The 27,301-nt window shown below is 42.8% G+C and overlaps 2 protein-coding genes across 5 annotated transcripts; one reads left to right on the top strand and one right to left on the bottom strand.

Annotated features, from left to right (window-relative positions):
• Positions 1 to 804: 804 nt before the first annotated feature.
• On the top strand, positions 805 to 18,406 carry LOC105284797. Of its 4 annotated transcripts, none has more exons than XM_011348579.3 (9): positions 805 to 3,505; positions 10,113 to 10,226; positions 10,312 to 10,674; positions 10,886 to 11,161; positions 11,427 to 11,817; positions 11,960 to 12,430; positions 12,748 to 13,126; positions 13,266 to 15,019; positions 15,388 to 18,406. In XM_011348579.3, the coding sequence occupies exons 1-9, from the start codon at positions 3,170 to 3,172 to the stop codon at positions 15,456 to 15,458; spliced, it is 4,155 nt and encodes a 1,384-aa protein (XP_011346881.2). In that variant the 5' UTR covers positions 805 to 3,169; the 3' UTR covers positions 15,459 to 18,406. The 4 variants fall into 4 exon arrangements, with proteins under 4 accessions (XP_011346881.2, XP_011346884.2, XP_011346882.2 ...); XM_011348582.3 differs by having other exon boundaries at positions 10,883 to 11,161; positions 11,981 to 12,430; XM_011348580.3 differs by having other exon boundaries at positions 10,883 to 11,161; positions 11,978 to 12,430.
• A 4,203-nt stretch (positions 18,407 to 22,609) lies between these two features.
• LOC105284799 (CXXC-type zinc finger protein 1) lies at positions 22,610 to 25,640 on the bottom strand. The gene is made up of 6 exons (XM_011348584.3): positions 25,411 to 25,640; positions 25,089 to 25,210; positions 24,897 to 24,987; positions 24,578 to 24,801; positions 23,890 to 24,466; positions 22,610 to 23,567 (listed from the first exon to the last, which is right to left on the bottom strand). Exons 1-6 carry the CDS (start codon positions 25,438 to 25,440, stop codon positions 23,046 to 23,048), a joined length of 1,566 nt encoding a protein of 521 aa, XP_011346886.1. The 5' UTR covers positions 25,441 to 25,640; the 3' UTR covers positions 22,610 to 23,045.
• Positions 25,641 to 27,301: the final 1,661 nt, after the last annotated feature.

The raw sequence follows: 27,301 nt of genomic DNA, 5'->3' as shown, positions 1-27,301 counted from the left end.
GATATCGCGGACTCGCGACTTCGAGATGTATCGATCCTCGCCGCTCGTGCGTGTTTCGACCGTAGCACGATTCCTCCGCGCCCCGTCCATCCCTGCGTATTACGTGCGCGCATGAATTGCACTTTTTCAGCTGTTTTCAGCTAATCTTATATAGGCTTATATTAAATTATGCTCGTAAGATAGAAATTATGTTTAGATATGGTAGGAGTAGGTTATATTTCCCATTTGTCTATCCCGACATCAAAAATAATATACAATTACGAAAGAAATCGTAAGGCAGAAAATCAAGGTAGAAAGAATGCAGTTGCAAGAGAGAGAGAGAGAGAGAGAGAGGGGAGGGTAAAGAGCAGATATAGATAAAAAGTAATGGAGCCTTATATCATCGACTTTAAATACCAATGTAATTATCTGTGTATCAACGCCAAACATTTGCACATTTGAATGGCAAATCTGACATTTTTACAAATTTCGATGTTCCGAAAACTCGATCACTGTATCACGATTATCATATTTAATTCAACAGTTTTCAAAGTCAAGTAAACGGATGAAATTTTTAGACTAAACAAAGCCTACGACGTTCGGAATGTATTCACTGAAAGAAAGTTGAAATTGACATAATTGCAATGTCAATTCGAGTCGAAATTGTTTAATCTATTAATTAAAACAATTGTAATTTTCTCCTCGGCGGTATAACGATGCCGCAGGCGCTTTGACCGAGCGGGCACGTGCCTGTTACGCCAGACGACATTTTCGGAGGCCGTGCGGCTGGTCCGCCACTGTTTCTCTGCGCAAAAGCGGCAGATTTCGCTTCTTATTGTGCGTCGCGACGGAAAAGTGTCCGCGTACAGCGGCGTCTCCGCCTCGGCTTCTCCCGGAGAAACTCGCGCGAGCGGGGACGGCGTCGAAGCGGTGGGTAGAAGCCCTCGCGCGGCCCTCGCTCCAGGACACGCGGCTTGCCCGCATCCGCGCGCGCGTACGTTCCATCTTTCGCGGTATCGGCCCGTCGAATATATCGAAGAAGTTTCCTCTCGGCTCATTGCGTGCGCGCGCGCGCATCTTCTCTCTCTCTGTCTGTGTGTGTGTGTGTGATCTCACGCCGCGAGATCGGTCATCAAAAGTTACGTCGCTCCTCGCGTCTCCGGAGCGACGTGAAGTTGGCCGCTTCAAGGAACGGGGCTGCGATGTCACGCGATCGATAATACCGGCGAGAGAGGTCCCCGTGATCTCGTCTCTCGACACGCTCTCGGGCAACCAATCGACGGACGTGTGTATCCGTGTGTTCGCACACACGGGACGGAGATTGACTCCGCGTCTTCTTCTCCGCGCGGAGAGGAAATATCTGCCATGCCGACGGTTTCTACGTCGTAGAGCGTCCGTCAAGCCGCGAGTCGCGTCGCCAGCAGCGGCGACGATGCATTCGTCGTTCGTCGGGCTCGTCTCCCGCGCCGGAGGACGGAGGAAGTAGGTGATACGCGAAATCCGCGCGCGCGCGCGCGCGTGTGTGTACGTGTATATGTGTGTGCGTGTGTGACGGCTCGTGAACGAGTGCCATCGTCGCGGTGCAGCGTCTCGTCCTTTTTCGGATGGACCTTTCCTGGAGCCTGGTGCATTCGGACAACGCGTGCGTGCATTCGTCGACTGCGCAGCGGCGGCGGCGGCCATTTTGAATCGATGAGTGCTCGTCGCGGCAGCGCGGCGGCGATGATCAACATCGTCGCGCCGTCGTAACGCCAAAGTCGGACGGTCGGTTCTCCGCGTCTTCGTCGAGGCCGCGCCTCCCCGCGACCCACACCACTAACGTACGAACGTACTTTCGGGAACGTTCGTGTTGACGCGTGTATGCCACTGACTCACGCATGCACGCATCATCGGAGAAATGGTGCTGCACCTCCGGGTTTTCTACTTTCGAGAGAAAACCACGATAACCGCGGCAGTGACACTCGACGAGTTTCGACCGACGGTTTCGGGAAAATAAGAGAGAATCGTCGCCCTCGAGAGTCGGGACTTTCGATGTTTCACGTGCGGCAAGTGGAAGCGCGCACAGTGGGATCCACCTGCTTAGCGCAGCGACCGCGTCGATTATTCGAATTTGACATGTGACCGCCAGCAGTTACGTTTACGTAAGTTGTCGTCGCTGCCAAAGTGACGCTTGCTCGGTCGCACTCGCGCTCGCGAGGGAACGTCATCGATCTCCGTTCCTCGTGAATCCTCCGCGTCTCTCGCGCTCTCGTGATATATCTCGCGGGCGAGCTGGTGACGAGAGAGACACACCGCGTATCGCGATCCGCGGGGACAGCTGTGTGCGCAAGTTGACAATCTGCTCGGGGGCTAACCTCAAATTCGTGCGGGACGATATTGGCAGTGTCCGGTGACGAGGTAGCGTGACTAAACTGCATTCACGGTTGCACGAACAGTGAAACGGGAGCGTGGAAAGCATGGGAAGTGCGGATTACGAGTGACAGTCGGAGTGGCACTCCGCGAGAAGACGTCGATCGACGACGGTTCGAGGGGTCGAATTTCGTCAACGGTGAGGAACAGGAAGCCATTTTCGTTGCACTCCCGTGCGTGAAATAGTGCGAGAATCGTGGAATGATTTTCCACGAGTTCGGCGGTTCGCGGATCGAAATCTCAGAGTGGATCTAAAATTACGATATCCGAATTAAGATTCTTTTTTAGGTTAGTTATTTCCTAATAAATCTTTTCTGAATTAACGAATTTGAAATTTAGCAGCTTCTTTTTCGTTAATGTTCAATGTTACGTTGGCGACTCGATCTTGTAGACGAGAGTTTTCTTGAAATTCTAGAGTAGAATGATAGGATAGGCTGTCCTTTTCCATATCGTAATTGCATCCGTAACGCGACAGAGAAAGAGGATCGAGTGATTAATCGAGCTTGACTCGCAGTATCGGCATCGGTGCAACCGGTTCGGACTCCTCGCCGACACCTTGTCCTATCGTGCATTGTCTTCGTCATTGTTGCCTTCTTCGGGCGGTGGTTTTCGTCGAATCGAGTATCCCACCCAGTGCAGTGCGGCGTCGTCAATGCGGAACAGACTACCAACTAATCCGCGAACGTCTCCTTCGGAACGCCATAGTCCTCGATAAATCGAACAGAACGGATACGGAGAGGATAGAGACAAATCGCGCGAGAGGGATGGCGATAAGGGAGCCATGAGCACGGCGGACACCGCGCTGTCAATTTCGATCAAGATGGCTCCAGGGCCGGAGCATCGTCAGGAACCGGTGGCTCCCGACAAGATCGCGGAGAGCGATCGTGCCGCGACCGCCGCCGATGTCGTCGTCGACGTCGAGAACGTCGATGCCACGACAACCGGTAGCGACAATGACGACGCCGTCGCAGCTAACACCGCCACCGTCGCCGCTGCCGTCGTCGCCGTCACCGCGGAGCAAAGTTCGAACGTCGAAATCGCACCAGCTAGCTTCGCCGCAGGCGCCGATCCGATCAGCCAAAGCTCACCGCCGAACAGCGGCGCCGACAGCAAACAGGTGAGCATCGTCGGCGGTCGCGTCGAGGAATCGAGTCCCATCGAGTCTCGAAACGTGAGATTAATTATGGAGTTTTTTTCTTCCCCCCCCCCCCCCATTAAAAGTTGCCACGAATCTAATCTTGGTTGAAAAACTTGAACACAGCGCACAGGATGTTCTGGGAGTCTTTGAAAGCGTGCCAAAAATTTTAAGATATTGCATTTCGTATAATTAGTTTCTTTTGATTATCTAAAAAAAATCATTAATCGCAAAATAGTAAGATGCAATTATTTATTGGTCGATTCATAGCTCTTTAATTATTAAATTTTTAATTAACGAAAAATTGTTGAATGCGATCTGTGATCAGATTGATCGGATATTTATGTGATTGTTTTGCTCGACAACCGGATTACAATCTGTTTTTCAACGCAATCAGTCTGTAAATCATTAGCGATGATCGTACGTTTTTAATAAACTGGATTGTGTTTGGTAGACGTTTGTGACAGTTTAACAAAACGGTGTCAGATAAAGTATTCTGTAGGTAAGCTTTTTGTAACAACTTTCTCTAAAAAGGGACAAAAAGTACAAATCCGTATCTAAAAAAACAGAATTAATAAACCATAAAGCCATCATTTTATTTGCCGAGCAGAATTAGATTTGGAAAGAATGTTCTACGATATGACGTACTGACTATGTAAAATAAAGAAAATTGAATCGCGAAAAGTGGAAACTTTTTATTACCTTTATTGCGAGAATGCTATCATATTATAAATTTTTAACTTTATTAATTCTTGAAAGTAATGCTGTATATCGCCAGTAGAATAATTCACCATAAAGCCAATTTATTGTCGACCGAGCTGGCAAAAATCATACAAATAGATTCACATGATTTTTGCCAGCTCGGTCGACAATAAATTGGCTTTATGGTGAATTATTATTCTACTGGCGATATACAGCATTACTTTCAAGAATTAATAAAGTTAAAAATTTATAATATGATAGCATTCTCGCAATAAAGGTAATAAAAAGTTTCCACTTTTCGCGATGTAATTTTCCTTATTTTTTAATACATCGTTTGATACAAGATTGTAACATAAAAATTTCTACTGCACACTTTTTGAAAAGCTTTCAAATTAATTTAGCCGTGATCCTATTGAATATTGATTGCAGTGAAATTAGATTTTCGTGCAATATATAATCTAATTATTCTTATCTCAATATAAAACAATGTAAAATATTTATGCTGTACACTGTATATACACAATTTATTCATTTTATACATATCATTTAGTTATTGTTGAGTTACTTACTTTTCATATTTAATTTATAATTCATGCCACTACCGAAGCAGCATAGTCAGTGTGTCATATCGTAGAACATTTTTTCTAAATCTAATTCTGCTCGACAAATAAAATGATTGCTTTCGTTAGAAGAGCGTACGAGCGTTCATCGAGATTTGAGGCCACATTGTTACGCTCCTGAAATGGCCATGCCGGCCCTCGACAGAGCGAGGACGCATCGCGCGAATACGTTCTCGATACCCCTTTTCGGCGTTCGATTAGTTCGTAGCGTAATTTCTCTCAAGCAATAAAGCGACTCGATCGCGAACAAACGGATCGATTAATAGCCGCCTCAGTATTTGATTTACACGAATCGCACGATAAAAATAAGGATCAGCCCTCGGAGTTGTTGTGCGCCGAATTTACATGAAATCAATAAAACGGTCAAGAGGTAAATTAAGGCTGTATTTATAATGAGAAACAGAGAGCACGCCTGATACGCAATTCCCATATTATACTCGTCGTAAAAAGAAGAAATATTTGTTGCCGTGTTGAGAGTGTCTGCTGCTTCTCATATCCATTTATAATTAATCTAATAACTATCAAAGGAAGCACTGTGTTGTCATTTTCCCCCCAGAATGTTTGCTCATCTCTTTCGGTCGTTATTAATCTCCATTGTATACTTTAATTCTAATTTTGTCCATCTCCTTTTTTTCTCTATTTTATTATGCGCATGCACGTTATTTTTTTCCTTACATCTCTCTTTTTTTTTATATTTTTGTTAAGAGAGATAAGTACTGCTACGATAAGACAGTCATTCAATTATTGCATACATGTAAATTCGAGTATCACTCTCGATTAAAGAATGCAATTACTCGCTAGCTTCGCCTCGTGCGCCTCCTCATTAGCTTCCGTGGTGAATACTTGCAATTCATTCGCTTTTTCTCCTTCTTATTATTATTACGTAATACGCCATTATCGCGCGATATACCCGCTAGAGACAGCAGCCACTATTATCTCGCTGGGGAGCACGAGTGCGCGATTTATTAACCTGCATCGCCATCGGTTTTTCGTGTAAACGCCGCGCGCCAGGAGGGCATCCAGGGGCACACGTGTGAGAGGAATACGCGATTGACAAAAAAAAGGCGTAACACACACGCGCGCGCGCGTAACGTAACGTAATGCGGCCCGATGTTGTGTGAACGCGCCACGCTCTCGCGACGTGACGATCACAGGCTGAGGAACTCCGTATACGGATGCAATACCGTACCGATCGATCGCACGGTATCCGACGCGAGGAAATCGGCAGCACGAAGCAGTCATCGTCATCGTATCGCGTTCACGCCGCGATATCTGCGATGTCTGCGACTGCTCCTAAAGCTCGATAATTTGCGGGGACTGTCTCCTACGTAATCATGATTTATAATGGGTATACGGTCGATGTCGACAGTTTTGTAATCGATATTTCTGACGATGATTCTTTCAAACGTTTCTCTTCGATGTACCGATTTTAAAATATTTAGCAAGTGGTCCCGAAAAAGTCTGACCTCCGATTTTCATCAAATTCGATGAGATTACCCCAAGTGCTCCTAAGTGGACATTTTTAAAAGGTTTATTGGCGCAATTGAAAATTGCATAATGCTAAGGGGTATATGTAGTTCCGAAAAGGTCCAATTTTCGATTTTTATGAAACTCGGTGAGATTGTCCCAAATACTCCTAAATGGACATTTTTAAAAGGGTTATTGGCGCAATTGAAAATTGCATAATGCTAAGGGGATGTAGTTCCGAAAAGGTCCAATTTTCGATTTTTATGAAACTCGGCGAGATTGTCCCAAATACTCCTAAATGGACATGTTTAAAAGATTTATTGGCGCAACTGAATATATATATATACATACATATATCCATATACATATATATATTTCCTTTATTTAGCATTATCTCAGTCAATTTTCAATTGCCAATAAACCTTTCAGGCACGTTTATTTAGGAATATTTGGGACAATCTCACTGAATTTCATGAAATTTCGGAGGATAGATCTTTTCGGAACCGCAGCCAATGTTTATTTGGGAATTGAGGGAACTGTTCTTCCCTCCGAAACATTTTTCTCGCTCTTCCGAGCAATTTAGATGGTCCATATATTACAGGATGTAATTTACATAAAGTTTGTTTTGCTACTTGCCGACACAAATGCTAAGAATCGAGAAACGGGATGTTCGAATATTCTCGACAAAAAAAAAATGAAAACGATAAAGATTTTCCGGAAAACAATTTACGCGGAATGCATTATGCACATCGCATCCTGGCGTAATAAAGTGCAACGTAGAATTCGATTTAACTCTAACTCTTTTATGCTCTAATTAAAATTGCAACTCGTTTGTTTCTCTCGTGTCCATTGATGCCGTCGAGTCTTGCAATCGCACCATAAATTCCGGTGTATTAAACGAACGTGCGCACGAGAAGGACGCCCTCGAAAACGCATCAATGCTCCAGGCACATTTTTAATCCATTAAACATTAAAGTCTCGTCAAATAAAATATTTTACATCCAGGACATATTTTCATTCTTATTAATCTTCTTTTATTTCTACTTATTCTTATTATTCTTCCTGTTACCGGAAGCTAAGAGAGAAAAGGAGGAAACAATTCAGCCTTTTGACGATAGACGTTAAACCGGCTCGATTGTAAACGTAATGGCACGTCATTAAACAATTAGAAGCTGCTGATGCCGACAAAAGAAGATGCGTTCTCGCGTCTTGTTGCTGCATTGTCGTGGGTTTCAAAAAAGACGGGAGATGATCCAGCGGGGGTATATCCCAGATGTTTAGGGCTAAATACGGTCGTGCGGCTGCAACCGCGCGGGTACATTGTGTGCGATTTTCCGATCATAAACCATATGCCCGAAACACGTATGTACGATCGTCACAGACGAGGGAAAACGCTCCGTCGCGTCTCCATGACAAATCAGATTTCATTGTGTGTTTGGTGTGGGCGCACGAAAACATTTGCTGCGTTCATTCGCAACCGAACCGAACGGTGGAAACGATCGCGCGTGACGATCGAAGTTTATTTTTGCACGCGCGTAACATCGAGAACTTCAGCGGGTCGCATCGACTTGGTGTTCCTCGTGTCTCGCGGCTGTTCGTCTCCCCCCCCCCCCCCCGTTTCTATCCGTCCTTGTGTATTCATGACGATTATGGATATCGCGATGTGAGAAAAAGGGAAGGAGAAAGTGATAGCACGGTCGGACGGGGGGAGTAGGGGGGAAGGGAGGAGGGGGAGGAGAGAGGAACAAAGAAAGAACAGAAAGAACGAACGAAACAAAAGCTATTTCGAGGCACAGAGATCCACCCGTGGCGCCCCCGGCGCCTTATTACGCTACTGAGCTGGCCCGTACTTTCAGTGTAATGGCGGCAGCCATGCTGGTAGGTGCGCGCCGCGCCCGCTCGTCGCAGTAGCTTTCAAAAACCGGGACACGTTCCTGTGCCGCATCGGCCGAAACGCTTCGGCTCCGGTGTCGACGACGACGACGCACGTATATCCTCCCGTGTATGCGTACGCGGAGACGTGGATCCGGCGCAACGCGTGCCGCGAACGTTTCGGCTGTTCATATGCTGATGAAAATCGGCAGCGCGACGACGACACGGTGACCGCGGTGACGAGAGTGCGAAGTCGGAGTGCGTGCGAACCGAGAGCGAGCGAAAACCCCTGTCGTTGTGTGTCCTCTAAAAATATAAATTCCGCGTCTCCCGGCATTGCCCAGCGCGAATTTTTTCTCCGCCTTCTATCGTAAGTAGCTCGGATCTCTCTCTTGCTCTCGTTCTCTCTCTCCTCTCTCTCTCTCTCTCTTTCCTTCTTTATCTGTCTCTCCCTTTGTTTCGTTCGAGTTCGCGTCTTAATTAGCTAATCGCCAGGGCGCTATCGATCTCACAGATGACATCAAACTCGCTCTTCATGCTTTTTTCGTATGTGTGTATGTCCGTCCTGTCCTCGGCGTTACGCCGATCTACGCGGTAAATCGCTCGTCATTCGCCCTCTAGTCTCCGGTTTTTTCTCTTTTTTTTTTCTCCTGCGCATAGTGTATCTTGCGAGAAATTCGGATTCGTTGACGATTCACGTCGTTGAACATTCACGAGCTTCGTGTAAACCTCGTGTAAAGGCCCAATGAGAGGCGTAAGGAACACGGAATAGAACATAAGGAATAAACAAAACATAGAGAATTAAATTTCGACCGAAATTCCGTGTTCCTTATTTCTTTCATGTCCGAGTCCTGAACCTCGTTATCCTCGGATCCTTTCTTTTGCTTCTTCCGTGCTCCTTGTTTCTCGCCGTGTCCTCCTTCTTTTGCTGTTTCAATGTGTCGACGTATTTATCCGTCTGTCTCTTCTTCTCGACACTCCCAAATTTCACCCACACGGGTAAATGTAATCCGCGTTTCAAAGCACTTGGATGCGTGTCCTGAAACTCCGTGAACTTTGCATCCAGAATGATTATTTTTAATTTTCAGATTGTGATGTCGGCATAATCAAGTTTATAACAATTTCCAATGGTATTATCACACACACACACACGTATATACTGTATACATTGTACATACTTTATATTATATATATATATTTTTTTATAAAATTTAATTTTATGTTTTCCTGATAAATTAATTTGGTATTTAATATTTGTATTTGCACAACAAGGTAATAATATATTGAAAATATGTAAAATATATGGATTAAATCCATAGGGAATTAGGATGTAACAATTTGTTCTGTGTCAAACATTTATTCAGAATAATTTGGAGCTAGATGCCAGCTAGATATGTCTGTCTCGTATTTCTTTTTATCTCTATACAGTACATTTTACTATAAGCTTGCAAAACAGATCCAATAAGGGAAACCTTAAACTTACTGTAGTGATCTATCAATATATCTGTACCTATCCAGCGTGCACACTGTTGTAGATTCTAATATATTCTGATATAAAATGGTGTATAATGAAGCAAAACTGTTTGATTAACACTAATGCAAAATTTCTGAATGTTCAAAAAGACATTACTAATTTTTATATTAAGGACGTGTCTTTTGCATATATTTGTATAAAATATTTCATTACTAGATCATCAGATTGCTTTATCATAATATTTAAAAAGCCTATCGGGAAAGATTGACAATTGAGTAACAATAATTATTTAAGCTACGTCCATTTCGGTAAAGATAAGTTACAATTCTGTATTAAAAATCTAATCAGCTTTTCTTTCGTTTGCATAAGATTACCCGTCACGATATGGCAGATGTCTAAAAAACAACTTGCGCAACATTGTCGTAAATGACACGTAATTTATTATTATTTTTAGGAAGAACCAGCAACTCTGTCCGCGTTGAACGAGGGTGAACTGCGTGCTCTGTTGGACGAGGCTATAACGTACAAGTGTCCGAAAGATCGGGAAGGGAAGTCTAATCTCTTTAAGGTATCCGAAAGTTCTCGCTCGAACATCTGTTTGCTGATCTGTGCTAGAAAATAGCGGTTTGAAACAAAGTGTATATTCCTTTTAGGAACTTTTACAAGAGGCAGAGGCGGACGAGACTGAGGAGGGACGCAGAGTGATATCCAACTCACGTTGCCTACCTGGTTCAAATCGCAGAAGACACAAACGGGAATCTGTGTCCGAGCGTTTGACACACGGCGGATCACTTCAGAACTTGGCACAACCTATCGCTTCGGAATTCGATAGTAGTTTTGCTTATCTAACATCTAGCTCGTGTCACACTTACGGCAGTAGCAGGAGAAAGAACAAAAAGTACACAGGTCCTAGCGTTTCTGCCCGGCAGAGAGAAGGTGGATCACTACCATCGAACGTAAACGCGTCGCACAGCCTCGCCTCTCTGGCTAACTTAGATCTAATATTCGATAAAAAGGTATTTGTTATTTAAAATCTATATTTTTAATAATAACTGTCGGTTATTTTTATTAAAATTGTCAATCTCTAAATAGAAAAATCTGCATTCTCTTGATAATAGTTTTAACGAATTACGATATACTTTTTGATCATATCGACTAACAACTCGAACAATTATTTTACGCACGATTAATATGTAGACAAAATTTTCTTCTCTGTTTGCGAAGAAGAGCTTCTGCGAGGAACGATCAGTATATGATTGGACCAATAAGGAAAAATCCAAGTCTTTAGACAAACCTTCATACACTAGTACAAAGAAGGAAGATAAGGAAAAAGAGAAGAAAGAATCGAAGAGAGACGTTGCCGGGTCGGGCGAGGTGGAACTAGAAGCACGAGAGAAAAGAGTCAGCAAAGGGAAATACGGAACAAATGAAATGCTGGAGTCAGACAATCCACCTCCGGAATACAAGTCAGATTATATGGTTATTGATTTAGGCGATGTCGAGGTAAGGGAGAGAGTGGGAAACATCTGAATTAATTAGCAATGATAATGAAATTAACGATATATTGAATAACTCAAAGAGCCATTGCCATTACAAAAATCAGTCAGTTTATTCGTATTTAAAATTGATTTTTTCAAATAATTTCTCTTATTTTTTTATGATTGTTGCTACGTAATTTGAAAGTGTTGTCATGGTGTGATGGCGCTTATAATGTCATCTATTAAAATAATTTTTTTCCGTCTGTAATATTTTGTTTCACGTACTGCAGGTAGGTGCTATTAGTGAGAGAAATGTGGCGTCCGCGGCAAGCGGCGTGCAGAGACCTCGCTCGTTAGACGCCGAGAACGATGAAGGGACTGAGATGAAAATTCTCGAACCGCGTAAACCGATTCACTACGTTACGCGGGCGACTTTCGACATCACGCAGGCACCTGTGGACACGACGATCGAGTTCCCGCTTCGCGAACACAAACAGGAGAAGTCGAAGATATCGGTTAATGGTGCGGAGATGACAGGGGCGTTGTCGTTTCAGTCGCACAACAGCGTAAAATGTGGGATAGGTGGTGCTTCGAACAGTTCTAGCAGCAGTCAGGGCAAGGTCGTGCCGAGTTTGTGTACCATGGTGCCAGCGACCTGGCAAACGCAGAATATAACAATGGGTAAGTTGCCCTGCACTAACTGCACTACGTTCGCGATATTCGAGATATTGATTTTTATGCTAAAGTAAAATGAAAATATACATGCACGCGTGTTTCGACCGATCTTCTTCAAGTCGATAGAGTTGTTTATGGTAAATTTAAGTACGCGGATTGTGCACAGAAGGTACGCGGTACGCAACGCAGCACATCACCATGAAGGATCCGTCCGCGTCCGGCGAGAAGAAATCGCTGGACGAGAATGGGAACGCGGTGCAGACCTACAACGGCGAGCGCAAGAAGCCCAGACGGAAGCACACCCAGGAGCACAACGTGAAGGTTTACAACGCCGAAAACGTCGAGGGTCACCGCAACGAGGATATCGACAGTCTGATTAATTTCATTGAGAATAAAGATTCCAAGAGCAAAAAGGGGAAGACCGGGAATCCCGTTAGAATGAAGACCAGTACCGGCACAAAACCGAGAACCAGAGAGAAGGACGCGAAGCGGGAACAGTTACCCGCCAAGTTGCAGAAGTCCAATTCCTTGGAAGAGATTTCCAAGACGAAATTGGAGGATCTCACGACGGAGAAAAGCGTTAGTTCCAGTGGTGCCAGCAGCGTATCCAGCCAGCACGGTATGATCTGTAACGCTTTTGTTAACCCAATAATAATCCCATTCTCGGAGAACAGTCTTAACGATGAATAAAAATAAATAATATATTTAAAAATAATAAATTAAAATTTTCAGGATTTTCCTACTTTTCAAATCTGTGGTGACAAACGTGATCTTGTATTATCCATATAAAAACGAAAACTGAAAATAATCGAATTTTATAAAAATTTTTTCTATAAAAATATAAAAAGCAATAATTCACACATGGCCTTTAATAGTTCAACTTTTAAATCTTGATTTATCATACACATTATTTCTGATGTTGCCTTTTTGTAATAGGCATGATAAACGTGGCATTGCGACGCGCGAAGCAGCGGAGCACCGGAGATGCGACGGTCGACAGTCGAGGCGACAGGCGATCCTGGGGTACAGAAGAGGGCCAGTCGATATATTGCAACGACACGGGCGAGGATTACGCTAGCCGCCGTAACTCCTCCACCAAGAAGATCAACCCGGAGCCGGAACACGAGACTGAGTTCCTCGTAGTCACGAAGAAGAAGAAGAGTAAGAAGCAGAGGAGAAGCTCCAGCGGCGGCAGAGCCCAGAATCTGACTACGTCTGGCTCGTATCTCCCGAATTCCAGGGGATTCTCGAACGAGTACAGGACACCGCTGTCGCCGGAACTCCGAAGGAAATCTGCGAGCAGTATGCCTCCAAGGTAATGTGCGATAACAAGCGACTAATAAATAAATAATAAATTAATTAATAATTAATTTGAGATTAATTCAAACATGGCGCTAAGAATAATTTTTTAAATTTTTTAAATAATTTTAACATTATGTGATTATTTTTTATAGCGACAAGTCGGACAGCAGTGACTTGGACTCGGTTCACTCGTTGCCGGTTACTTCGAACAGCTCGAAGCACAATCTGTCGAAAGTCGCGACATCGTCGGGCGGTACCCCGCAAGCGAGCTACGCGGACATAGCGCGCATGGCTACGATCAACATGTCGCACAATTTGAACATGTCTGTGATCGTGCCAAGTATGCTGAACAACACGTCGTGGCCCAGCGTCCCACCCAAGACTCCCTCGGAACCGGACAAGATGCCGCAGGATTACTATCCCAGTCTGGACGAGATACAGGAGAGGAAAGCGAGGCAGCTCGGCCAGGCGACCGGCACGGCGTCGGCGAGCCTGAGCTTGAGCTTCGACAAATTCTCGCCGATACTGGCGAAGGAGAAGAGCTCGTTGGAGAGGAAGAAAGCCGAGGCCCAGGAAGAGGCTATCAATAAGAACATTCAAGTGTACAAATACGTGCAGGACATCGGGAAGATGCAGGAAAGCCTAACGCAGCAGGAGCAGAAGCACGCTGCCACGGTGTTGCCCAGCAACGGCGGCACGAGTGCGAACGAGAGTGCTACCGCGACACCAAGATTAAACAATAACGGTACAACGGTGAACTATAGTCCAACCGATTCCGATAATAATCCTGGTTGCGCGGTCAACAACAAGGATTCCGCCGTGCACTCGAGAACCAATAACCCGCGTTCTCGCAGAACGTACGTGCACAGTAACCCAAATATGCAAACTCAGGGATCGTACGAGGAGCAGCACGTCAAGAAGGTTGCGTCTTCTTATCACGACGAGACGCCGAAGAAGTCGCACAACTCCGACGCCCCGCAGTCGACCGAGAACAAGAGCAATCCGCACTCGGACTGCGCTGCGGACGCGCAGAAATCGAAAACGGTGAAACCTGCGCAGGAGTCCGCGCCGAGCGTCGAGTCCGATGGGAGCGGCAAAGCAGCGACCAGTAGCAGCGAGCCAAAGACCGCGAGAGTCGTGAGGGAGTATCAGAGCAGCACGACGAGGCACGACGCAACGAAGGCGACGAGTTGTCCGTCGCAAAACGTGAAGCCGGACACGCAGCAGCGCGAGGAAGCGGAGAGCAAGAGGACGCCGAAGCCGCAGAGTGCGCAGCCGGAGAAAGATCAGTCGCAGAGATCGCCGGAGGTGCAGCAGCAGACGAAGAACTCGACTCCGCGACCGGCGGTGATCCTGCTGGACGAGACTTCGTCGGACGTTGCCAGGAACAACAATCTGCCGACGGAGCTAACCTTCGGCTTCGAGATAAACGAGCTGCTGCTCTCGGAGGATAACGGTAACGAGGAGGCGCCGGCGCCGGCGACGGCAACACCCCCGAACCCCGCGTTTTCGCCGGCCGTGCCACCGCCGCAGCCGCTCGTTAACAAGCCGCCGGCGAGCAACTTCGACAGGAATCCGCTGTTGAACTTCACCGAGAAACCAGTGAGATACGACAAGTTCTCGTCGAACTATCACATGCAACCGCCGAACACCCACGTCGCGTCGACGAACGCCCATGTGACGTCCGTGCACCCAGCGGTTATGGTGCAACCGCTGCCATACGTGAACTATTGTGCCAGATTTCCGCCGCCTACATATCTGCCACCGCCGCCTCCGCCGCCGCCTGGGATCATGGAGAAGTTCCATCCACCGAAGGAGGATTTCTCCATGTTGTACGTAGCTCCCGAAGAAGAGCTGAACGTGCAGACGTACAATCACGACAAGATCGTGTCGTTCGTTGGTTTAGGTAAGACGGCACGATTTCCTGATAGTTTCGCAACGCGTGTAAATATTTTGCCATCTTGCGTTTCACACGGAGAGAATTTTTTTCAAGATATTAACGCTCGTATATCGAAAAATAATTGCAATCCGTTTAAAAAAAAATTAAAAATTGCGGAAAAATGCAGAAAGAAATTTATCATTATTTATCATCAGGTTAAAAGGTCCGTGATTTTAATCACTAATTAAATAAATTTTTATGAGTTTTGTTTTTGACATAAATATATTCCATTCACAGTTTTACTACTAGCATATATTATTCAACAAAAATTTCTTCTAATACTTATCTCTTATTCTTTTCTTATATATTTGCTTCTTCTTTTTGGTTTTTAATAGCCTGGGATGCGGTTATGAGGGAAATGCCAGTGACTGCGACTGGACGCATACAGTTCTACAGCGGACAGTAAAATGAGGATTATCGGCGCATTGGAGGAAATCGGCAATAATGGTCCTTTTGTACCGGTAAACTACTTCCATTACAAATAGCTAGTTTGATGGTCTCCTGTTTGACACACGAGGCTGTAAGTACTTGTATGTGTTGCGTGCACGGCTGTTACCCCCCCCCCCCTCCTCCCCCGAGCGTACGGACGTAAAGTTTGCTCGGGGAACCACCTGTCTCACTCACGTTGGAGTTAAAACGCTAAGCCAGATCAGTGCGAGATCAGTGGAGCCGAGTTGCGGTGCAAAGTGTGCCTCAAGAGATAATAATAGCAATGTATATATATATATGTAATCAGAAACCACCAAAAACAAGAGGGAAGACGAAGAGAGAGAGGACAAAGTGTATATTCCATTGATACACGTTGTACTTGCGTGAAAATTTCTCACGGCGATAAAATGGTGTCGTAAAAAAATTCAGTATTGACTATTTTTAACGACGCTCGTGACGGGAAAGTGTGAGACTCTTTCAAGAACTATCAACTACGGTTCCTCATGTTTGGACGAAGGAGACTTCCAGTGTACAAGTCACGCATGTACATATACGTTGAACGTCAGTGTAGAGTTTTGGATACTGTCTTTGGACTCGTTTATGAGTTTACGGTTTCGAGGAGTGTTTAGGAAAAAAAAAAAAAACTGCAAGGAGAAACGTAAGCTCATAGTCTACCAGGTCTACCATGAAGCGGATCTCGTTGAAGAGAAGCATCCTTGCGCATCCCTGCGCATCAACGTGGTGTGTCTCCTGGTGCCTTCTGCACTATCGCGTATCTACGAGCGAATCTATGAACGGAGAATTAGAAAAGCCTATTACGTTAAACGATAATCGAGTCGAGAAGTCTGTGAAAAGTACCATTGTAATAAACAATTGTAATAATTAGTTTTCGAACTCTCTTGCGAGCTGGGACGATCTCGATCGATGCCGTTCGAAAGTTATGCGAACCAGCCGGTGAGTCTTCGTCGAGATATTAAATAATAAAGTCAAAATGCTGGGAATTCTAGATGTACTTTATTCGATACAGCAGCGTAATTAATTAATTAACAGAAATTAAGATGTGCGGTCGGTGATGTCGGTGAGAGAGGTGGATGGATGTAAATGCGCGGCTTGTGAACGTGTGTAATATATTAAGATAATGTGATTGACTTAGGACCTCTCAGAGTGGCTACTTCTTCCAGCTGTGAAGCAGCCGTTAGCTTAAGACAAAAAAGAAGTCACTAACTGGATTTCGAAAATAAAAAAAATGTTGCGCTCAAAATCTGGTCAAATAAACTGTGAGGATAGAGTGTGCTGAGTGTGTGAAGAAACGCTAAATTTTTACACGGACCTGCTTATTTAATAAACAAAATTAGTAATTATTCGTAATAATAATTATAAGAAGATACTTGCTTGTGATCAATAAAGATACGATGGTGTGGATGCGCGTGCGTGCGTAATGATTCATGCAAACCTCTGTCGGGTGGTCATGATGAAAATGAGATTGCTGTTCGACCATAGTGATTACGTACGCGTTGCAATATCCTCGGGTTTTCCTCGGGATTCTAAAACCAGAGCTATTCCAAATTGATTGCATTTCGTGCGGATCTTGATGTTGCAGTTGTTGCGCGTATAATGTTGCACGGAACATGTTCGCTTCATGTTTGAACAATGATAATTTAGAGAATTTAGGGTTTAACAGGAGAATTCAATTGACTCTGTATCTACGAATTGTTGACAATATTAACTGCCTTGCTCACGTGTATTGTCTACAGCGTTACGTGATTGTTTTATTATTCCAGATTTTCAGTAGCGAAAGAGAGAGATACTAACAGTTTACTGATATAATTTTCCTGAAGACCCGTCTGCATCCGGATGCAGCGATGCATTCTCGCGACATGGAGACTTTCAATTCCACTCAATCTGACCTCGGATTCTGCTGCTTGCTGAGTTCTGTGATCGTTGTAAATCAAAGCGTCCCAAAACTGCACAAAGATAAATCTGTGGATTATATTGATGTGTATCGTTTGCTCACTCGGTATACCTCGACTTTTATAAAACTTCATACGCGAAATACGTTCCTAGTTATTAAGTTTTTCCGTTTTTTCGTGTTTTTTTTCGGATATATCTCACAAATGATGAAACACAAATAATGTCCAAAACGCGAGGTTTTGTACTTTTTTTTTCCAAGGCGTTATTACAGGCGTGAAAACGTGATCACCGATTATTTTGATAAGCATGTGGAAATCGCATGATATATGCGTATACATGGCTATATAAATATATTACGGTCAATTTAATCTTAAATTAATCGAAAAATTAAGAAAAAAAAAGCAAAAAGTATAAACCATGTCTCTCGAGTTCATCATGCCTGTAAATGCCTAAAAATCGAGCCTAAGAGGAATAATAAAGCTGCTTTTAACTACTACAACAACAAAGTTCTTTTGCCTGTAAGTCTACAAATTCTATAAACTCAGGTTATTGCAGTCCACGTGTTATGCTCTAAGTAAGCAAACGTGTTAAACATTAAGTGTTCATCCCTTTGCGTTTAAAGCTTAGATTTAATTACATTTTTTTCGGTTCTTCGGTTCCGTGTCATTACTCATTAACGAAGCGGGAGTGCGAGAGTATATTCTACATATTGCGCCTGAAAATAGTTATTTGCGCATTGCTAGCCGTATATTCAATATACAAGAATAATGTTCGAACAGCAGTCTCGTGCGATGGAGAAACGAATGAATGAAGTGTTGCAGAAACTTATCGCCTTTATAGCGGTAATGATAAAGTAAATTATCATAGATAAGTTTCATATGGAAGCATGAAAGTGTATTGTCTATTTAGTATTAACGCAAATTAATTATTGTTAGTGGATTAGAATTGATAAAGTTTGTTATACATCGTCTTTTCTTTGCGAAGATATCAAAATTGCGTAAAAACGAAAAAAAAGATACCGTACTCTGTTGATATTTCTCAGTTTTTGTCCAGTACGTGTAGTAATAGCCCAGCTGGGAGTACAGCTTTCGAAATAAGAGAGAAATTGAGATATTTAATTGTATTGACGCAAGCGCATTATGAAGCATATCGGAGAATAACTCGAAAAAAAGCACGATCGTACCACGCCAAAAAATCTGTTATACAGACATGACGAAATAGGTCAGATTTTTGTGGGTTTTCTTTTTTTTTTTCTTTCTATCTTGTAGACAAATTTTGCGAACAGTTGCAAGCGCGTCATATCGACTTAAGGACATTCTGCTTTATTTTTCCAATATCACGTTTTACACTCGACTTCGGTCATCACACGGTAGCAGAGTTGCGAATTCCAAAAGTCGCACGAATTATCTTTCTATTTCGTCGACTAAGAGAATTTTCTTTTAATTCTTTCGCGTTCTTTTCTCTATACTTCTTTCTCGTATGATCGTATTATAAAGGTTCGATACACATCGATCGTCCAACTATTTTTCTTTTTATGTACACACAAGACTCGATTATGCTCACGCCGAATTAAATGCTACGGTACATCGGTATTCAGTTTGACTAAATCATCGGAGAATTCGCGTCGCTTTTGAACGGATGATATCTCTCTTTTTTTGAGCTATTTTAGTCCGATATGCGAGAACTATATTCAGAAAGTCAGGTGCTCCACTCGCCTTAAAGTAACAGTCACAGCCTGTGCCATTGACCGGTTCAAGTGACTAAGTGATAAGAGTTCACAAAGATTAGTGCAAACGTACTTGTGGAGAGAGACTAAACGAAAAAAAAGGAAGATAGGACCACTTAACAGTGTACATAGCGAGAGCGGGGAGGCAGCTACCTGCGTCACACGTGTAAAATAATAATTACTTAAAAAAACAGTTTTTATTCTGCGGACACGTGAAGAAACGCGTGGACATTGTCGCGGACCAGCCAAGACAACACTTTTAGTTTTCTTTCTCATTTCTTTTTTTTTTCTTTATCTGCTTGCATGCAGGGGATCGTTAACGAGAGTAATGTAATAATACTTTGAGAGAAACGACAAAAAGGAAAGAAAGCAAAACTGCATTATTGCAAATCCATATTACTCCCCCTACTGTTTCCGTTTATAAGTGTTTATGAGAAAAGAGGAATAAATATATGTTTATTTTCTTTCATACTGATATCTGTTTATCCGTTCATTTGCAGCGATGTAGGTATCTGCGAACGTTCGAATGAACTTGTACGTTCGAGCGTTCTCGATTGCGACACGTTAGCGTTACGCAGATTATATTCCCGTGTCTTCTTACCCGTGGATGTTTCCGCGTCGATCTTTCCTCTATCCCGCTTGTTCGACGCATCGTCGTCGTTGATTAAGGATTGACTATCGAATGTTAATCGTTTTAAAAAGCGCAAAGAGTGAGATTTCCGTGTCCGCCGAGTATTTGCCGGGTACTAATACAGCTCCGATCATCCGATGGCTATCTGGAAGACGGAACAGAACACAGAATGAGGAGCGAGTGTAACACGATCGTAAAAGAACGGTTCGATTACCACGGTGTCGATCTCGTACCGCTGTACAATTTGTTATTCGATTATTGAAACGGTTCTCTCCTCTCATGTTGTACATATGGTATATTGTATGATATAACTATTGTATTATTACTACCAGCGCTACGACAAAAAAAAATTATATCCAACTAAAGTTATTATTAATGCCGCTATTATTATATAGTGACGGGAATAAACGAAAGAGAGCGCTATTGCACGAGCGACTGTGTGTATATCGAAGCTACAATTTGCGTGAAAGGCTGTGCTGTCCAGCTGAAAAAAAACCTTATAATGCGAGTGTGTTGTTGCCAAAGTTCCCTTTTGCGAATGTAAGATACGGTAAGCAGTGATGTCGGATTGTCTGCTTGGTCGGGCGAGTATCATTAACGCAGCAGGCTCAGTTGAGGGTGGTAAATCAAAATCGCAGTTATTCCTCTTTAAAATCTATTTCTATTTCTTACACACATACACACACACCATATATATATATTTTTTTAATCGTATTTTAATGAAAAATCGCTTCATTACTTCGCGTTTATTTATTCCATTAATTTTAATTTTATGTTAATTTTTTATCTTTTTGCGGAATTTTCTACACTATAAAATTTGAGAGATTTAGGGCGAATTATCTTAATTCTTAATCGATCACCAATTAAAAAATGCAATATCTATATATGTATATATATGTGTGTTTAAATGTTAAGAACCATCCAACGAAATTCGTAATCTTCTTTTAAAGTGTCTCTAAAGATATGTTATATGTTAATATCGTTCGTCGGAATCGAGAACCACCCAGCCAGCGTCAATTCGCATTAGGCAGCGAACTTGTCGAATATGAAATGCTTGCGTATTGTATTCTTTTGTAATAATCTGTAACGACGACAGATAAAGTTAAGAAGCATCACCGTATGAGCGTGAAAATTGTACGTCGAGGGAGAGAGAAAAAAAAAGCAGAAAAAATTAATGAGAAAACATTATAAGGGAAGCGAGAGATATATCACGATTTATTCTCAGGTGATGTATTCACACATAACACACACAACGCACGCACACACATACATACATACATACAGCGCCACGCATACACACACACAACGAACAAACTGTTTATTATTTTGTTACTAATAATATTATCAGACACATGTCAAAGTTATCATGGACCATGGATGTGAAAGGGTCATTCGGAGTCGTTGCCATGGAATGTAAAAAGAATATACCGAGGTGTATATGAGTGAGAGTGAATAATGCAGAGAGAGAATGGGAGGGAGAACGAGAGAGGGAGCGAATGAGCGTTTCGCCAATCTTCTACGAAGAAGAAGAAGACGGAAGAAAAGTTTAAACTTCCCCTCCGGATGTATCCCGCAGAAGAGAGCGTGTAGCGTCGCCATTTGGCCTTTATGCTATCTTACTTGCGATTTCGTACAAGCTTTGCGTGCAATACTGTGATAAATGAGTCGTTCTACTTTTGTCCTCTTTCCTTAAGCGCATACGCACGTGTACATCGCGAGAGCCGCACACGTGTCACAGGTAAGTCGCCTGTTTTCAACCGGTTCCTTAAAGCGAATCGCGCCTGTTTTCTCCCTCGCACGCACGGAAAACGCGGTTTCTTCTCGGTTTGTACACTCTCGAATTTCCGCCGATTAAAATTCGCCGTAATCTTCCGCGCAGTTTCACTCGCATGATTCTGTTATGCAGGTATTGACACAATGATGTGTCGTTATCGCGGGCATCTCGATAATAATCCTAAGGGGGGATTGTACTTTATTCCAATCTACTAATGTATTGATTGTAATCGATTAATTACGGTCTACGTCGTATAATCGGATGACATACAAGTGAACATCCAAAACGCGCGTTAACTTGGTACTGCCATTACATTAATATGTTCGTTCCTAATTCTTGAAATGCAATTTAATATAAGTTTATTATTATGTGTTTGTTGTATGTATATATCATGTGGGTAAAGCTAGTTGTTTACAATAACTTGTTCTAGGATCGCGTAATCTTAATTCTTCTGTAAGAAGAAGAAGAGGACGGCACGCATCGTATTGCCGTTTTAATATTTCACGTTAAACTTCCAAAATGATTATTTTTATAATAATTAATAATGATAGCTTCTTGAGAGATAATATTGTATCGGTAGCCGACAGAACTCGTATAACTGTTCATCGCGTCACCGGAAACGCGAGAGCGTTTGAGGAAGCGGCTAGAAAACAGGCGGTTCTCCCGCAAACGATCGGTGTCCAGCATTATGCGCTTCGCGCGATTATTTTCCGAAGTTGAGCGAAGTTAGATCGCTAGTTTGGCGTGTTATTTTGCATCCGCAGAGGCTACGACCTGTGAATAAATGGTTTTTGTTGAAACGATTAACTGTCGGAGTGTGTGAAATCCTGACGTCTGCGCGTCTGATACAACTATAATGTAAATAATAACAATATTACCGAAAACGATCACTTGTTCTCCATCTTCTTCGTTGCACCATATTATTCGGAGAATTTTTCTAACGTCGTTCTAACTGAACCGAGAGCGGTTCAATAAAGCACAATTAAGTTACGATACGAAGATGCTAGAGATAATACATTGAGGAACGTTTACTTCTCGCCGATGGACATTCTCTTTGAACGCACACACACACACAAACACACCAGATTACATGGATGTTCAATGTAAGTTTATTCAAAAATTGGCAGACACATGAGTTTTTAAAGGTACAATACGCACTTGATTATCTGCTTGATTTATTATACTAACAGGTACATACATATTACTTTGCATTACACGTTCACCATCGTTCTACTAACTTTCCACTTTATCCTTTAGTGCTGTCTCGACCCCGCAACTGCTTACAACGACAATTACTAGATAGGAAAAGTCTATCGGAACTGTGCTATACGATCAACTTGAAACGAAAAATATACTAGGAACGGGTCCGTCCACTTTCTTACAGCTTAAATGGATACATGTGTTATAGCCTTCAGGAAGAACAAGAGATAAAGGGAGATGGAAAACGTAATTGAGCCGGAAGGTACCGACCTAGCATACAACGGCAATCGCGAGCGAGCCTGATGAATGTAAAAAGGAGCAATCATTGTTCCATGCATTGCTCCTTCTGATGTAAACCGTACCTCCTCTGCAGCTCCTCCTCCATCTGCTCCCTGCTCTGCTCCTGCGTCATCTGTTCCTGCGTCATTTGTTCCATTAGCTCGTGATTGTACGTGGAATGCAGCATCAGAGCCAGCACGCCGGCCCGCGTTGCCATGTTCGACCGAATCTGCCGCTCCTGCTCGACGAGCTCGTCGATCTTCAGCCACTGCCTCACTCGCTCCATGTCGATTTCCGCGCGCCGTAGCTTCTCCCACATGTAGTGCTTGACGCAGTTCTTCTTGGGCGCGCGGCAGAACTCGCCCGTGACGTTGAACACGTTCGTGACCAACGGACAGCCGCACACCTCGGTGTCGCCGATCTTCGGGTCCTTGCAGTGCTCCGGGCAGAGGACGCGCAGGCGTTTGCAGTACGTTCGATTGCCAGGATTATAAAAGTCGCAGAACATCACCTGGCCCTCGATACGTGTCTTGAAGATCGAGCCGAACGATGCTTGCGACTCGTACTGCAAAATGATGTGAGCTAAGTTAATACTGACTCGCTCCTTTCGTAGGATAAACTGTGCAGTTATCGACTTGAGCGAGATGCGAGATACAAAGTAAGAAGATCCATTTCTATCTTAATATTTTAATATAAAATATTATATAAAATAATATTATTATATAATTAATTTAATATAAAAATATAAAAATAAAATCTGTTTTTAAAAACTTTTATATTATTTTTATATTATTCTTATGATAATATAGCTCAAACTGATTAGAACCTCTTAAATCCAAGCAACCGATAACTGTTACAGTCTTCACAGACAAAAATCATCGCAGTACCTTGTTGAAACATTTCTCCATATGTTTAATCGCAGTTCTGGAATGGACCTCGTGTCCACACGTGATACAGTACATGCTGCTCTCTGTGTCATCGTTATCATCCACCTCGGCCTGTGGGTCGATAGTCGCGTGTTTCGCAAGCTCGACCATACGGTCCAGCTCAACGTGCCTCTTCTCTAGCTCGTGAAGTATCCTACGCACGTCGTGCTGCTGCTTCCTCACGGATTCTAGGGCGCGTCTGTTGTTCTGCTCCGCGATGCACGCAGTCAGCGACCATTCTTGTAACCGCTGCGGCAGCACTTGGTAAATCCTGCTCGTCGCCAGTTTTATGCCGCACTCGTCCGAGCAGTATTTGCTACCGGGCCGTGACTGCTTCGTGCACATAGGTCCGTAGCAGTGGCGCGGTGGCTCCAAGTGTTCATTTCTCTCGTTGCTCGAGTCCCGCTTCCGCTTCTTCGTGAGCTTCGTTCCCTTGTTGAGGCTCTTGGAAGGCTTGAGGGGGTCCCCCAGCACGCGACACGTTCGCTGGATGCATCTAAGCTTCAGTCGCACCGAAGGCCCAAATTTCTTCAGGTGTCTGCATGATACGCGCAAATTAAGACTAAAAAATCTTTTACTTGTGTGCTTGCAACATTCTTTCTGTGCAATATAAATAATGTTTGGTGGATTTTTTCCTCAATGCATTTACCTGCAAGCGTCACACTTTCCGCAGTTTTCTGCACGCAAGCACCCAGTACACTCTCCGCAGCGTTTTGAAGATTTTTTCTCTTTCTCGGTAGGATCCCAGGGCGCGTCGTATTCGTATCGATGTCCCCTTTCCTTCTCTTTGTACTTTTTATGCTTCCTGTCATCCTGATCAGTTCTACGCGGCTTGTATCGTGTTATGAGGGTTGGATCTTCCTCCCTACAGCGCTGCGCACAATAATCAATTAATCAGCAAACTATTCATCGCAATACTTTGATCGCAGGATTTAAAATTGCTCCTCGTTCAAAGTAGCTTCACTTACGACACAGAAAAATTGTTTAATATGTTTCGCATCCTTTTCAGTTATATTGATGCAGTCACCATGGTACCATTCCTCACAAGAGTCGCATCCTCTGAAATAATTTAAAATATCAGAATCGCCTTAACTTTGCCCTAACACAGAGAAATTCTGAAAAATAACTTCATATATCAACATTCCAAGAGGTTTACTAACATCATAAAACGAGAACTGTCGGAGCTTCTGCAAATGCAATATGCTTGACCGTCCTGTTTCAATAACGTCGCTATCTTGCTCTTCCTCTCGGGTAGCATAAACTGCTTCGCGATTTCCTCCTTCTGTAAATAACGTAAATATTGATTTATTTTCTGCGAGGTTAAGTCACTGCAAATTTTCAAACTCATTATTTATATACAGTAAATTTGAACAATTACGATTTCTACGTATTATGTTATAATTACAATAGATTTATGTAATACAGTTCGCAAGATAAAAACCTAAATTAAATTTCATCGATTTTATAAAACGTTATGCTTACCGATAGACTATGCTGCCTTTTATCTGCCATAATGAGGTGTACGATAGACTCAATGTAATGCGAGGAAAATGTTCAATCACGTAGTATTTACAATATTTACATGCTTGGGATTACTGCCGAAACGTTCCAATATTATATCAAGAAAGCAGAGAAAAGACCAAAAACTGTCAACCGTACATTTTTGTTGAAACGCTACGAGTCACCGATTGCAGCGCTAACTGTATTCTTTTAACGGCTCTCTAGAACTAACTAGTCACTTCTATTTTACTGTCGGTAAAGTCGTGATACTAGGATGCGGTTCACTTTGCGCTACAAATGTTTCAAAACTTTCTATCCTTTTTTTATTTGAAAGAAGAAAAAGGATGAAAAGTCTCTTAAAGGATTTGTAGCGCTAAATGGACCACATCCTACATCTACAATTTATTGACACACAAGAATACGTTTCGTGTTCAAAATTACGTATTTATAAATTATATTATTAAATTTCATTACTTAGGAAACTGAGACGGTCACGTGACCGCGTCACCGATTTGGCTGAAACTGTACGTACGTGTATAGTGCTTGATAAGAAACTTTTATGGAACAAGCCATTCGATGCGCCTCTCAAGCATTTTTGAGAAAGAGCAATTTGAAGTTTACGTGTATCTTCAGTAGTTAGTACCTGTGCAGCACATCGATTTTTCAGCCGAATGCGTGGGGTGGCAGACAGCGCGCCAGCTTCGTAATCGCGAGATCGTTGGTTCGAGTCTCGCTGTTGGGTTCTTTTTTTAAAATGTTTTTCTTATCGTTAATGTTTTTTTGCTATTATTAATGTTTCTTTGTATATACAATATTTATGCTGATCAAGGGTGCATTCCACTTAACACTCTCAACGACCGCGAACATCATTCTGTCTTTATTACTCACTGAACATTGAATAAATATAGAATGATATTCGCGGTCGTTGCGAGCGTTAAGTGGAATGCACCCCGAATTGCAATATTTAGTACGTGATTTTCTGCGACTCGGGAATTACGCGTTCTTCTTTTTGATTGGAAAAGGTATAGTAGAAATGATGAGTACATAAAAGACGTATTGAAAAACAGAAAACTTTATTATTTATTGTGCATGCAATATTTACTCATCAGAAGGCAATGTATTAGTACATAAGTCGGGATGATATTCATCGTAAAAACATGAGAAACAATACGTCGTGAAGCATCGTGTGCATCGTACAAAAGCTGCTTTTTTACAGGCACAAGGATTTTTAAGAATGCTGATGGGGAAACATACTTCATTTACGTACATGAAAACATTTCTTTCATCAGAAAGGAGTATGGAAAATTATAAAAATTTTCTGGTACAAAACCAATCGTTATGAAACTTGACACAAACTTAGTATGAGGTAAAATATGAAGAAATCTAACTAAAATCGACCGGCTAAATGAGTGGATCCTGGTCAAAAAGCAGAAAATGTGTCCAATGAATCGTGTGGCGGCAGTGCCATTTACCACTTATATAATCTAATTTTGGCAATAAAATAACATTGTTCGTGAATGGCTCCTCACAAATACTGCAGCTTTGTCGACTACATGAATGAGGAGTGTGTACTTCATAGAATTCCATAAAATGTCATTGGACACATTTTCTGCTTTTTGACCAGGATCCAAATGGAAAAAAGTTAAAAACTTGCATTTGTCTTTTCTAACTTTTTTCCATTTTGAATATAAAGTCCTGTAGAGCGGACTTTCTTTCTATCTATACTTCATTTGTGGAAAAGGATTTTTTATTCTGCACAAACAATAAAGAGAATTTTCGAAACTGCAATTACCATCGCTATAGTGAAAAGATAGTTCACTAGCAACTCCAGCTTCCCCTTAAGGTGATCCTGGAGTTGCTAGTGAACTATTTT

This window comes from Ooceraea biroi, chromosome 1 (genome assembly GCF_003672135.1).
Source record: "Ooceraea biroi isolate clonal line C1 chromosome 1, Obir_v5.4, whole genome shotgun sequence".
NCBI classification, from domain to species: domain Eukaryota; kingdom Metazoa; phylum Arthropoda; class Insecta; order Hymenoptera; family Formicidae; genus Ooceraea; species Ooceraea biroi.
Note: the sequence above shows the minus strand (reverse complement) of the source record. Positions and strands in the feature narration are given on the sequence as shown.

Excerpts from the sequence above, each read along its gene's own strand:
- LOC105284797 (XM_011348578.3), top strand. The coding sequence starts at position 3,170 with ATGAGCACGGCGGACACCGCGCTGTCAATTTCGATCAAGATGGCTCCA. Across the intron at positions 10,675-10,882 it reads ATCTAATATTCGATAAAAAG|AAGAGCTTCTGCGAGGAACG; the intron begins GTATTTGTTATT and ends CTGTTTGCGAAG. Across the intron at positions 12,431-12,747 it reads CAGCGTATCCAGCCAGCACG|GCATGATAAACGTGGCATTG; the intron begins GTATGATCTGTA and ends TTTTTGTAATAG.
- LOC105284799 (XM_011348584.3), bottom strand. The coding sequence starts at position 25,440 with ATGGCAGATAAAAGGCAGCATAGTCTATCG. Across the intron at positions 24,988-25,088 it reads GACAGTTCTCGTTTTATGAT|AGGATGCGACTCTTGTGAGG; the intron begins GTTAGTAAACCT and ends AAATTATTTCAG. Across the intron at positions 24,802-24,896 it reads TTAAACAATTTTTCTGTGTC|CGCTGTAGGGAGGAAGATCC; the intron begins GTAAGTGAAGCT and ends TATTGTGCGCAG.